This window comes from Schistocerca serialis, chromosome 6, assembly GCF_023864345.2.
Source record: "Schistocerca serialis cubense isolate TAMUIC-IGC-003099 chromosome 6, iqSchSeri2.2, whole genome shotgun sequence".
Classification (NCBI taxonomy): domain Eukaryota; kingdom Metazoa; phylum Arthropoda; class Insecta; order Orthoptera; family Acrididae; genus Schistocerca; species Schistocerca serialis.
The window spans coordinates 384,034,819-384,049,615 of record NC_064643.1 but is presented as its reverse complement, the minus strand read 5'-3'; the positions used below and the strand labels follow the sequence as shown (position 1 = coordinate 384,049,615).

The 14,797-nt window shown below is 46.2% G+C and overlaps 1 protein-coding gene across 1 annotated transcript in view; it reads left to right on the top strand.

The window, feature by feature from the left end:
• LOC126484127 (uncharacterized) overlaps positions 1-14,797 on the top strand; it is a 203,477-nt gene that overhangs the window by 136,576 nt on the left and 52,104 nt on the right. The window contains exon 4 of the mRNA XM_050107513.1: positions 11,151-11,364. Within this exon, the coding sequence (XP_049963470.1) occupies positions 11,151-11,364 (214 nt within the window). The remainder of the gene's footprint in view (positions 1-11,150; positions 11,365-14,797) is intronic.

The window sequence follows — 14,797 nt, the reverse complement described above, 5'->3', positions numbered from 1 at the left end:
GTCTCCATGGGAGAATAGCAGCCTGCATTGCTGCGAAAGGTGGATATACACTGTACTAGTGCCGACATTGTGCATGCTCCGTTGCCTGTGTCTATGTGCCTGTGGTTCTGTCAGTGTGATCATGTGATGTATCTGACCCCAGGAATGTGTCAATAAAGTTTCCCCTTCCTGGGACAATGAATTCACGGTGTTCTTATTTCAATTTCCAGGAGTGTATATATATTTAAAAATCCGTATTTCATAACATAACATAATGATAATTATACAACATTGACCCACCACCTTAGTGATTAGTGGGTCCTATATATCTACTTTTTTATACAATAGCAGCTTCTACGTTTTACTTAACTACAGACAGTTCTACGATTATTACTAGGCAGACTACTTCTTATTTTACTAGTTAGCCTAATTCCTAGGTACTACAAAAGGTTAGTACTAACTGCCTGCAGCGTTACAGTTGTGCCAGTGTTAGTATAAACCTACTTAGATGCCTTGCTCATAGAGCTAATCCCTATGAGCGTGCCCCTGGCGCAGGGCAGGCAAGGGATAGTTTATCGCTGCAGGTTCCTAATTTACTATCCTATTCTAATTGACTAAATCTACTTCCTATTCTACGTCATAATCAGTGCGTTGTCTCTATTCGGTATCACCCCAGTCCCCCTGGTCCTGGCCGTGGCGGATTCCAACTGTAAGTCAACCTGTCCACGAACAGGCGGTATGGGATTGGGGCAGTGGTCGCAATCGGTGATTTCTATTTAACTATGCATGAAGGTCTCTCAAAAAGGTTTTTAATACTTTTTGTGATAGCTCGTTTGCTAGCGTATTCAGTCTCTGAAAGGTCTCCTCTTGTCTTAAAAGGTCATAGGTATTTGTATTTGGTAGTTCTCGTCTCAATGTCCCGGCTACATCATCGAAAAGGGGGCACTCGTAAACCACATGGTCAGGAGTACCCTCTGGTGCGCCACAGTCGCACGCAGGCGTCGCCCTTTTCCCAAACCGACTTAGATAAGTCGGATATGGGCCATGACCGGTGAGAAAGTGGAACATCCCCCGAGTTGGCTCGAAATACTTCATTTTTAATCTTTCCTTGACATCTGGTAGGAACTGAAAGGTTCTTCTACCAGTTTCGTCCGACTCCCATATCTCCTGCCATAGATCTACCCCCCTTTCCCTTACCTCCCCTTTTTCCGTGACTGGTATCCCCTTAATTTCCTCTACCTTGGTGATATTATCCTTTTTGGCCCAGTACCATGCAGCCTGTTCCCTAATCTTTATATCTAAGGGACAGAGCCCCATTATGATTAGCAGGGCTCCTCCTGGAGATGTTCTATAAGCTCCCACTCCTTTGTACTCTCCTCACCGTCATAGCAGGCACCACCCTCGTGAGCCTGTGAGCCCAGACTCTCGAGTCGTAACCCACTATTGACGTCAGTATACTGTTGTGATATAGCTTGATTAAATGAGGCGGGAGGTGGAATCTCTTGTGTCCTATGGAAATCAGGTTATTTAATAATGGTAGAGCTTTCTGGGTTACGGTTTCTATGTGCTTTGCAAAGTTCCACCTTTCATCGACGATGATTCCCATGTAGCGCGTTTCTCGTCTCCGAAGAACGGGCGTACCGTCAATTCTCACAGTTGGGTTTCTCATTAACTGTCCTTTAAGTAATAGGTAAGTCGCTTTGGTTGGTGAGATAGTCATTTTGGTGTTACGGCACCATAGTTGTAGTTAATTTAGTGCTCTTTCTATTTTTGGTTCTATGTCCTCGTGACTTCGGCCGCCGAGCAGCAGGAGGAGGTCGTCAGCGTAGGCTATCACCTTAGCACCTCTCCGCTCTGTTGCAGGCTATCCAGAACAGGCTCCATGTGGATGTCCCAAAAAAGGGGACCCAACACGGAGCCCTGGGGGCAACCCTTGGTGATAGTTTTCCGGACTTTCCCGCTAGGGGATGATATCCATACCTTCCGATCCTCACAATAGCTCCTCAAACACCCATATAGCAGCCCTGGACACTCCTTCTCCCGAAGGCAGGAAAAGGGCGAAGGCCACCACAGGTTGTCGAAGGCGCCACTGATATCCACCATGATGCCAACAACATACTTACACGAGGCTGAGCCGCAGACCTCGGCCGCCAGGGCGATTGCATCAGATGCCGATCGCCCCGGCCTAAACCCGAATTGCCTGCCGCTCATCCCCTGCAGCATGCGGTGAGCAGTCAGTCTGTTCGCTAATAACTTTTCAAGGAGTTTGCCAAAACCGTCCAGCAGGCAGATGGGCCTGTAGGATTTGGCTTCAGCAGGGTCCTTCTCAGGGCCTTTCTTAATAATTACCACATTTGCGGTTTTCCATATTTTTGGAAATTTGCCTTGTCTGAGGCATGCGTTATAGAGATGTGTAAGTGGCGCAACTAGCTGTTTGGCTATGAACTGCACCACCTCCGCCACAATGCCGTCTGGCCCGGGGGCTTTTCCTTTCTTTAAGGACTTGATAAGAGCAGCAACTTCCTCTTCAGAGAAGGGGAGGAGAAGGGGAGGACCGCTTCATCATTTACGTACCTATGAAGGTCTTCATTTCGTAATTGACGCTGCTCTTCGGTGTCGTTATTCCTGTCATCGTCAGGTAACAGCGATCGGAGGAGGACCTCAGCAGTTTCCTGCCAAGATTCCGTCATTCCGTCGCCGTGCCTGAGCGTTGATATCATCGTTGGGGAGCGGATCTTCTCCCTCACCAATCTGTATGGCACACCCCAAGGATCGAGGGCCAGCTGATTGGTTACAAAATTTTCCCAGCTATTTATTCTGGTTTTCTGTAGCTCTTTTTGAAAGTTGTCCTTTGCCTCCCGGTATAACTGCAGCCATCTTTGCTTTTCCCACCAGACGACACTGCGCTGGTAGTGCTTCCTCAGCCTCCTGACAGACTGACGCAGTTCTTGTAGCTCGGCTGATGATGGTGCTGGTGTGGCCGCCACGGCCCTCCTCCTGGTTGGTACGGCCGCCTTAATCGCCTTTGTTATTGCACGTGCCAGTCCCTCGGCTCTGTCGTCCACGTTAAAGTCCTGTCGTACGTCTCCTTCTGGTAATGGAGGAATGTCGCACTCTCTGGCTAGGCGTTCACAGTCTGTTTTCCTGAAATTTCTTTGCACTTCCCACCCCATGGCCCAGCGGCACTCTCTATCTCCTACAATGAAAGTGATTAGATTATGATCACTGGTGGTGGCATTGTCTTCCACTCTCCACTCTTGTAGCATATTCACTGCGTTTGGCGTGACCAACGTCACGTCAATGTTAGTGCCCTGTCCTCCTCCAGCCACGTAGGTGGGGGGATTGCCTGGTCTGTTTGCCACCACTAGTTGAACAGCCATTATCATTTCCTCTGCTTTCGCACCATTTTCATCCCTTGTGCCACTGTACCATAGGGGGGATTTGGCGTTTATGTCAGCAGTTATAATGATTTAGCGTCCCCGCAACGCAGTGGCCACACTCGCTAGATGATCTAAGTGTTGTTCAATTCTATCTCCGTACTGAAAGTACATGTTAATAATGATAACAATTCCAGCAGGAGATTGTATCTCCACGACGTTGCAGTGACTATTGGAGTACTGTGACAGAGGTGTTGCACGCAGAGCAGTATTTGTTATCAGAATGGACGCTCTGGGGATGTCCCCACTGCTAACAATTTGCCACGTTGCCGCAGAGACGCAACTTTTCCAGCCAGAGTGTACGGCTCCTGTAAACAGAGTATGTCCAGTCTCTTTTCCACCACTTCCTTTCGGAGCTCCTGCATTACTAGTCGACTGTTATGAGTATTGAGTTGTCCAATTTTTATTCTCGTCGTCGTGGAAAGTAAGTATGTATGTGGTCATGTGGCCAGGTTTTGTTCCAGTCATATGCTAGTCGTCCGTTTGCCATCACTGATTGATGGTAAATTTCATCCGGGTCAAATTTTTCTCCTCGTCTTTCAAACACTTTTTTGAGTAGGTCCCGCAGTGCTCCAAAGTCAGTGGGGAGGTTCACCGACTTTAATTGTATTCTGTCCACAGCTTCCATCACCGAGAAGGTTCTCCGTCCGTACTCGTGTCCTACTCGGACCACATGTCGTAAGGCAGTGGTCAGGGTAGTCGACTGCTCCAGCCTAGCTAGTTGCTTGGTGTACTCAATATTTAGGTACACCCTTACCGGGTCTACAGGTGGCAACCTGACCACCGGGCTGTCTTTGGTGATAGAGTTGGCGGTGGAGCTTGTAATGGTGTTTACTTGGACAGGTTTAGCAGCTTTATCTGCCGCTACCACAGGATGCTCTTGCCGTTGTGGATTTTTAGTCGGCAGCGTGTCCCGGCATTGGGAGGAGGGTGCTCTGACCTCTGAGGGGAGCTCGGTTTGAATGCCAATGTCCCTGGTGGGGGACTCTGTTTGTATAGATTTGTCGACTGTTGGAACGTCGGCGCTGACGAGCGACTTCAGGAAATTTCTGAATCTGCTTGCTCTCATAGCATCCCTCCTCCTTTTGCTCGGGGATTTATGCTTTGGCATCCTGCATGTTTTGCCGTTTTCAGCCATAGTCGATTCGAGATATTAACCTCTGTTCAAGCATCCTGTAGGTAGGGCAGTTTCGTCCTGTGGCTCCACAAGATTTCTTGCCACGACTCTTGCAAGGGATGCAAACACCTGTGGCCTTGCAATCTTTCCGGGTGTGTCCGTTTTCACCGCATTTGGAGCAGGCCGACCCCCTGGAGCAATGCCTCAGAATGTGGTCCAAGTCGCCGCAATTATGGCAACGAGGTACCACAATGTAATCTCTGGTATTTATAGCATGGAATCCCACGTATAGTCTGCCCAATACTGTTATTTTTCTCCACATTGTTGCGGAGACCTCGGCACCGTCACTGTACGACATCACGATCCCGAGGACCCGTCTTAAATCTCAGTTTAAAGCTATTTTGAAAATAATTTTCATTCATGTCCTCAAAGTTTTGTTTTCTGATTGCTTCACCCTGTTCCTTGTTTGTCATTACTGTAGGAACATCGTACAGTATGACCAATGGGTTCCTGTTTTTTGGGGGTTCGCATTTTACAACTGTGTGTAGTTTCGGATTTTCCAGAAGCTTGTTTTTGTCCTCTTCCGACGCAACTTCTACGATTACCGAATTGCGGCTTGGTTCAACACGTTTAATTTTTATCTTGTCTTTTACAGGGTCGATTGTGGTAGTTAGAAGTTCCTGAATCCTTGTGACACTAGTACCTTGTCCCGGCAAGGTCCTAAGAAAGACTGCCGTCTCTTGTTTTTTAGTTACCCTGTCTATTCTTTCTTCGTGTTATTTTGTCTGGTGGGGGCTTGTGCAGCCACCGCCGCCCAGGTCTTGCTCGGTTGTTGTTGCTGTTGTCTCATACGGGTGTTCTCTTTTTCCAGCTCCTCTACATGTCCTTCCATTTTCCGTGAGCAATTGCCCTTGCAGCGAATTCATTTTTTATTTGCAGGATTGCTGCCTGGCTTATCTTCCCATTTTTTATACTTTGCTCCAGGAGCAACGTAATTTTTGAATGCCTCTTCATTACTGAGTAGTCCTCCTCTGCCTGTCCCACCTCGTCCTGTGGAGAGGGATCAGGCACAAAAGAAGTTCTCGAAGGCGCACTAGTATCACTTGTCTCTGATGTCGCCATTTTGTACGAATGATAAAAAGAAGTGGGAGTCAGTCTCTTACCCCGGACCGGCTCCTCTGGCATGGGTGGGGGGGGGGGGGGGGGACTTCTGCAGCTCGCCCACCGACCTCGCCCCTAGGTCAAGGGCACTTCAGAGCTGCTGGGTTCAGTGCACCGTCACCAGTGCACTGGTCCCCCTCGGTGACTCCGTCATCGACGATTTCACGCGACGCTCCTCGGCAACTGCACCCCGCACTCCGGAGAGTCGGATGCACCTCTTGGCCTTCGCCGCCTACTTGCCCGAGTTTCCACCTCTCGGCCAAGGACCCACTCCTACTCAGGTGGCGGGCCGGTCCCCCAGACGTTTGGCGGTCTGGACCCATCTAACCTGGCCCAGGCAATGTCACCACATCCTGGGTTTGGCAGAACACGCCCCGGTTACCCAGGGGCGCGGCGAAGCACCCTTGCCGACTCGCGCCGCGATCCCACGCCGACAAACGAGGTCGCCGGCATGCAGAGCACCTGCTGGACTGTGCCCTGCGAACAGAAAGGGACTGATGTTCGGTCCCTTGACACAGCTCCATCTTTGCCACGCACCCTTCGCTTTCGCATCGGGTTGGGTCGCAGCTCTCCCTTTTGTCGCAAGGCAGAATGCCAAGCTTAACATCTGGCACCACGGGAAGGCGGAAAGAGCCACTTGGGAAGGAGAGGCTATGGGAGACGCATCACTTCCCCTGTGAGGACTGCCGCGGCACACCCGACTGGAAGCGATACGCCCCAGTGCGAGCTTCCGTGCCTTACGGCGCGCCGACAACGGGCGGGCCCGTGCCGAACGCGCCGTCAAGCGACCGACCTCACGCCAGACCGGGCTTCATATATTTATTAGATTTAGATCAGCTAGCTCGCGGGCGTTCTGCGTCAGCGTAACGTACGAGGTCTGTTCGGAAAGTAACGTCCGATCGGTCGCGAAATGAAAATCATAGTGAAAATCAAAAATTTTTTGTTCGCAACAGTTGGCCACATCTTCAAGCTACCTCTCGAAGTACTTGCCACTCCGACTTAAACATCTGTCGTGGCGTTGTACAAACTTTCCAGTACCCTCCTCACAGAAAGCAGCCGCCTGTGCTTTCCTCCAGTTCTCTTCGCTCTTCTGCCTTTCGTTGTTTGTCCATAATGTCGTCTCTGTAGCCAGCGGTTCATGTGAGCTGAGATGAACAACGGAGGGAGCCAATTATGGGCAGTATTGTGGGTAATAAAACACTTCCCATCGACAACGCTGCAGGAGCGCCTTTATTGCCCCTGCAGATTGCGGCTGAAAATTGTATTGAAGAAAGAAACGCATGACATTTATGTTATGTGGGCTGCGTAGCTTCAGGCGAAATCTCTCTTTGACTGATTAGTTAATGGTTTAATAAAACCTACAACAAGTAAATATCACTTACCTCTTGTTGCTTTTGAAATTAAACTTTTGAGACAACGTTCTCTTTCATTCTAGTTACGTTAGACATAATAGCTAATACTTGAATTCAGTCGTGGGTACGGGCCTCGGAAAAGTTGGAACCACTCTACCAGATCGTATACATAACTTACAAACGGTAACGGTCCTATGGAACTCCCCTGGTGTACTCAGGATATTCCCTTTATGAGACGCTGTTGTTTTATTTATTGCTATGTGATCACTTTGCTTTCTGAACTGAAAAGAGTGACGTGAAGTGGTCGACAGGCACACTAAAGACGCTGCCCAACACATCTGTGGAAAGTTCCATCAGTTTGGCACAATGGTTTCCAATTCATGCCTAATCGGAACTTACTTTCCGAATACGTGTCGTACGATTACAGTAATGGGAAGTAAACATATTTAGCTAATTCTTAGCCGATATACGATTTTTCTTACAGTAGTTTCGTTTACTGTTCTGTTCAGCAGACAATGTTGTTGATTTCAGGTTCAGTATTATGAAATGAAAGCAACGATAAAGGACACTCGTGTAAGTAAAAACGTTTTACAATGAAGTCAACAGCTGACAGCTCTAAAAGCGTTCGATACAGTTCTCCATTTTCGTTTAGTGAACTAAATACGAACGTACCCACTGTGGGACAAGATCTGTGACTTCATTCAGTGCTCCTTGACGCAAGTAATCAGTAGATGTAAAGGGAATATCCTGACTACACCAGGGGAGTTCCATAGGACCGTTACCGTTTATAAGTTATGTATACGATCTGGTAGAGTGGTTCCAACTTTTCCGAGGCTCGTACCCACGACTGAATTCAAGTATTAGCTATTATGTCTAACTTAACTAGAATGAAAGAGAACGTTGTCTCAAAAGTTTAATTTCAAAAGCAACAAGAGGTAGGTGATATTTACTTGTTGTAGGTTTTATTAAACCATTAACTAATCAGTCAAAGAGAGAATAGGTACCACTTATTTTCAGTAGCCACTATTTTCCTTCTATAAGATAACGCAGCGTTCTCTGCCCATGAATTGTGCTACCTACAACTCCTTCTCAGATAGCAAAGCTGTTTATCCAAATTGAGGGTAGACACTTTTAAAACACCCTTCCTCTGCACTACACCCCTCTGCAGCTGCCCTTGCTTCATCCACATTCTGCACAGGTTGAAGCTCTAGTGTTTAGTCATGGGCAGCAAGTAGCAAAGGCTGGTTACTCAGAGATTAATATTTTTGATAAACTGTAACACATTTATATCTCAAAGCCGTTTTGTTTCCTATCTCCTAGCTTCTTTTTCTCAAAGGAAATTTGATACGATAGTAATATCTATATTAAATTAACTGCTCATTAACAATAATTAAATCACCAGACGAATGGACTGAACTCAGTTATTACTGTCTTTATGTTAGATTGGTTTCCGTTAAAACAAAAGGTAGAATTAAGAAAATCTAGATTTAACGAAAATGACCTTCAGTAAATCTTTCAATGTTCAATATGAATTTACACAAAATTTATTGAACCACACAAAATTTAAGACTCCGAAAGCATTACTTCTGATTGAGTAAAAAAATAGTGAAGCTTCTGATACACCATTAAACAGTAAGAAAACTTAATAATAATAAACGAATGAACCAAACTGGTGAATGAAGTAGCTTCCGTACGAAGTACCGAAATGGTACCGTGCTCCTTCCACCTATTTGAAGGAGATATTGCCATAAAAGAATCAAATGGAGGTGTCAACTAATCGCTTGCCATCCTTAAAATGTACACACTAATTCACTGGGGAAGCAGAGTGACATGGATAAAATAAATATTAGAGCACAGGCAGGCCGTTGCAAGAACACGCGCGTCTGAACACAGTAACAGGATTTTCCCAGAGGCAGATGATCACCAGTTTCGATTACGTCGGCACAATCCCAGCATGTAATAGTCCGAAGTAACCTCTTGGCAGCGACAATGGATGAGCAGTGCCATAACGTACAGCGCACTCAGGGGTTGCTTGGACCACGAACTTCCATTTAATCGTCCAGTCAATAGTTCGTTCCACATCAAGGAAGAGGCGCTGCTAACTGTGCGTTGCTGTTCAAATATCTTTTCATCCACCAACTGCCGCCCCGGTATCCTAAGCGAAAGGCGTTCGATTCTCTGTCTGCATAGGGCAGACCAGCGCTAAGTACACACAGCCACATCTCCTGGTGCCCACACGGCAACCGGAGACAAGATACGTGCAGCAATGAAGTGGAGTATCTCTGATCGGGGCCAGAGCCAAATCGAGCCGCAACACGGCTCACAAAGTAATTGATTGGTCAATACTTACTGTGTCTAACCCACCGGACTGTTATACTCCTTTCAACTGAATTGGCAGAACCTGGAAGACTTCAGGCTGCCAATGCTTTGTGTCTGACAGCGGCCTCTATGAATAATATGTAATAAGAATACATTACAGTGTAAGCCATACAGCAATGTGATACTCATTACATTGTTATTTTGGTGCTGTCACTTTGTTGACTGTTGCGGCGTTAACCCCTAAAACTCGGTTCTCTCGATTTTCTCAACAGTGTTCCGCGAAAAGAAGGTCGACCTCCATCCATTGATTCCCGTTTGAGTTCACGAAGCAACTCGGTAATACTCGAAATGTTGATCGAACCTACCAATCGCACTATTGCTCTATACGCTGTCTCGTTTACCGATGAAGCTCATTGTTCTAAAATTCTCCCAATTAAACGAAATGGACTATTAACCTTCCCTAATACCATCCTCACGTGCTCGTGCATTTCATATCGCTTTGAAACGTCACCCCTCGATACTTAATCTCTATGACTGTGTCAAGCAGCACACTACTAATGCTGCAATCAGCTTTCGAAAATTAGAGGATTGTTTTTAATTCGTATAGACATTAACTTAGTTTTTCTACATTTAAAACAAACTGCCATTTATCACATCAAATACAAAAATTGTATCTTCCAACAGTCACTCAACGACGACACAATGCCATACACCACAGCTTCATCAGCAGACTAGCAGATTGCTGCTCACTCTATCACTCACATACTTCACGTATATAAAGGAAAACGACGGTGTTCTATACGGTACGAAGTCTTCGAGCCACTCACATATCTGATAACCTATTTCGTATGTTTGTACCTTCGTTAACAGCCGTAGCGTCACGAACGCTTTCGAGAAATCTAGAAATAGGGAATCTGGCCGTTGTCGATCATCCATAGTTCGCTGTATATCATGCCAGAAGAAGGTCCATCTGAGTTGCGCACGAGCGATGCTTTCTAACACCACGCTGATTGATGCATAGGTAATTTATTATATTCGACCTGAGAATATGTTCAAGAATTCAGCAGCACACCAATGTTAAGTATTCTGGTCTGAAATTTTTCGGGCTCGTGCTTTTTCCCTTCTTCTAAACAGGAGACAACTGCGGTTTTTTCCAATCATTCGGGACTTTATGCTGGGCCAGAGAGACTTGTGATAAATGCAAGCTAGATTAGTGACCAGTGTCGTAGAGTACTACTCTCTATAAAACTGAATTAGGACTGCATCCGGACCTGGTGTCTTGCTTGTGTTCACCTCTTTCACCTGCTTCTCCGCGCTAGGGATGCCTAGTATTGTGTCCTCCATACCACCACCGCGTTTACACCGTGTTACATAGCTGCGATTGGATCACTGCTTCTTCTGGCTGCGTTGATCAGTCCACGTCGATACGCCAACATTTGAAGTGAGATTATTCACATTATGATTATGGGCATGTCGAAACACGATCACTTCTGTCTGGGCTGATTCCACACAGCTGAGGGCACTTACGAAGCACTGAACTGCCGTAGCGTGGATCAGTGGAAGAGATTCACATGACCACCTGGTACTACTCACACAGCATTCATAACTCACCAGAGCAACCAGTGCGATCTTCTGAGGGGAAAATCAGTATTTCGCCCATTGACCTTATCAAATGTGCAAAGTTAATAATGTTATATGTTAATGTCGGAAGTTCACAGTTTCACTTAGCAATTGCGCTGTGGGAAACCTGAGCTTACCCGACTGTTCCATGTGTTCCGCTGGCAGGTGTCGTGGCTGCACCGGCGGCACGACGCGCTGCAGCTGCTGACGGTGGGCCGGCAGGAGTACAGCGCCGACCAGCGCGTCACACTCAGCTTCCGTTACCCCGGCAACTGGCGGCTGCGCATCGAGTACGTGCGCCTGCGCGACCAGGGACTCTACGAGTGTCAGGTGGCCACGCACCCGCCGAGGGTGCTGCGGATCTATCTCACCGTCACCGGTAAGCAGCCAGGTCTCGCAACTTACGCAGTGTTGAGATATACTGATGAGCCAAAACATTAACACCACCTGCTTAGTAGTGTGTTGGTCTACCGTTGGAACCCAGTACATTAGCATGGGTTCTGGAGGGGTGACACCAAATGTGTACGCACAGGTCACGCCAATCCCGTACAGTAAGAGCCAGTGGTTTATAAGCTCTGAGTTTGCGACCAATAGCATCTCAGATGTGTTCCGGAGGGTACAGATCAGACCATTTTGATAGGCTTGATATCAACGTGAGATCAATTTCATGTTCCTCAAAGCACTGCAGCACGATTCTGGTCTTGTGCCACGACCAGGTATCATGCTGCCACGTACCACCACCCACAAGGAAGATATCAAGTATGGGGGATGCAGGTCTGTAGAAGAAAGGTCTAAGAAGCACTAGAGAAGGAATGGAGGAAGAGATCACAAGTAAATTAGAGATGCGCTGTGTAAGTTGGAGCTGCGTGAAAATGGTAAACAAAAGGACGGTTTGGCTCCAGCAAACGAGTTGTGTGAAACAGAAGAGTGCTTTATTATCTCTCCTCCTCTGGTCGTGAGTGAGCTAGTGACAAAAGTGATAGCAAAAGTTAGAGAGGTCAAGATGAAAGCAATGGTGTTAGCGGATGATTTCACAATCTGGGGAAAAAGGGAGGAGGAGATTCAAGACCAGCTGGACGCTTAGGAAGGAGGTGTGAGACAGTATGTAATGAAATTTAATGTAACTAACGTGAGATATTGTGTGCATAATAACCCAACTAACGGAATAAAGACTGGAGGTGGACAAATGAACAAACTATAGACTGGCAAGTACTTGGGATGTGTGATAGAGGGAAGTGGAGGAGATGGGAAAGAGATCAATGGACGTGGCAGACAGGCAGAAGCATTCACATGAAGTGTTAGAAGCCTGATTTGGAACACAGACATCCCGAATGTAAAGTAAACGAGTAATGTGAAGAAGTTACTACATCCCAGTACATGCTTATGCAGCTGAAACATGGGTAATGGACAAATGATGTAAGCAGATTACAGGCATCTGAACTGAGTTTCTTCAGAAGTAGGATATGACTAGTAATGACAGACAGAATGAGGAATAAAAGAAAGAGAGAAATAGTGACATAGGAACCCTTGTTGAGTGGGATAAAACATTAGGGCTAAGATGGAGTGGGAACTTAAGGAGAATGGAAAACAAGAGAACTTCCAAGGAGCTACATCAAATGAGGATCCGAGGAAACGGCTGAAAGGAAGACCACGGGATGCATAGCTAAAACGTGTGGAGGTGTTTGTTGAAAAAAGAGGCGAGGACTGGACCAGAGTGAACACAAAAAGATGGTCCGCAAACAGGACTGGATGTTAAGGCGTATTTCCAAACAGGCCCGGTCTGATGATGGTAATGATGATGATGATGATGATGATGATGATGATGATGATGAGGGAGGCAGTTAGCCCTCAATAACACTCACGGAAGCCACAGCTGTCATGATGCCATGGTGTGTTTGGTTACTATCACAGCTGCCATAGAAACCCTGGTTAGGGACCCCATCCCCATTACATAATACCCCTTCCTCCCTTGCCCGTGTACGATCGTGTCGCATTGTGTATTTCAAGCAGTCGTCCGGGTGAATGACAGAGTATCCTGACGCGACCATTGAGCAGGCGCAACAAGAACGGTGAGTTGATATCACGCTTTCGTATGAAGCAGCTACACAGCAATCGGCATTCACGATATCGAGTTTTATGGATCGATACGGTAAGTTCGTTGATTTGAAAAAAAGCGTATGGGGCCGGAAGATGGCAAAATGAATGGCAGAAACTGGTTGCTTTCAGAATAAAATAAAATATCTTGAAGTGTACGGCTGTTGGTAAAGTTTATTGAATTGAAAAAAGGAAAGTGTTAATGTGACAAGATGGCACTTTTCCATTGAGCCACGGTCGAATATTCTTGACTCTGTCGTCAGATTTGCCACAGATCGCAGCTTACCCCGTTTAGCCGAGTTCGCAAGTCTCCATGATCAATGATCAGGCGTGGATGTCCCGAATATAGTCGCCTACTTTTGGTTTCACCGCCCTTCAGCTACTTTCCGTAGATAATCAAGACAGTATCTTGTAATTACCCGACAAGCTCCGCCGTTTCTGGACTTCATATGTCTGTAGATTTCCTCTTTTGGGGCCCTTATGAGCTCCGGAACTAACTGCCCTCAACCTCTACTGCACTTATATACTCGTACTTTTCTTACCGCATTTTCTTTTTGGTGTGTGAAATCTTATGGGATTTACCTGCTAAGGTCATCAGTCCCTAAGCTTACACACTACTTAACCTAAATTATCCTAAGGACAAACAAACACACCCATGCCCGAGGGAGGACTCGAACCTCCACTGGGACCAGCAACACAGTCCATGACTGCAACGCTTCAGGCTGCTCGGCTAATCCCACGCGGCTTACCGCATTACAGGCCTGCAACGTCATCAGTCAGCATTCAACCTCACGATGGGCAATGGTCATAATGTTTTCTCTCGTCCGTGTATCTTGTAAATACAAATAGCCAATGATCCCCAAAGTTATAAAAATTACTTTTTCCAAAAAAGGAAAGTACTACCCGGTTTCAGGACATATGTCCTAACTACAGATGCGTATTAAAATGTGAGAGGATGCATAACTCAGGTTAAAATAAGTTAAAATATGTTGACCTATTTTAACCTTAATTATGCAACCCTCAAGGACTCACATTTTAACGTGCACCTGAAGATGGGACATATGGCCTGAAACCAGGTGGTGCTTCCTTTTCCAGAAATAAATAATTTTAGCAATTGTAGCAAGTTTTGTCACTGACATTGGGTACCAGTTGCGGACGCCCCGTGAAGAGAAACGTGTATGAAATACAAATAGGATGAATTCTGACTGTCACATTACTTTTTTTTTTGAGTGATCTGTCCTTCAACTGTGTTTTCCTGTTTCTCGTTAAGGTTTTCATCTCTACATACTTAACGCATCCAACATCCGTTACGATGTATTTTCTTTAAAATTATTTGCGTAATTTTTGAAGAACATATCACAGATTTGGCAAATGAAGCCTGGGACGACAAAGTTCGGTATTTACAACGTACTGTAGGTCTACCAATATTAGATAATGTATACCATGTTCCCTGACACATATTCACATTTTATTGCATTAAAACACACGTATCTTGCTCTTTTTGTTCGTCTTCACGATTGTTTTTTCTTTTTGTTACCTTGTTCTCTCTATGAATGAGCTAATAAGTGCCGAGGAATAATGCATTCCATCCATGCACAGGCCAGCGGTACATCACAGATGGCAAAAAAGGCAGGAAAATAAAGAAAATGGGAGCAAAATGAGCAGCACAAGAAGAGTGGCTGTTATTCCCACCACGTTTCATCGTAACAGAAATGTGC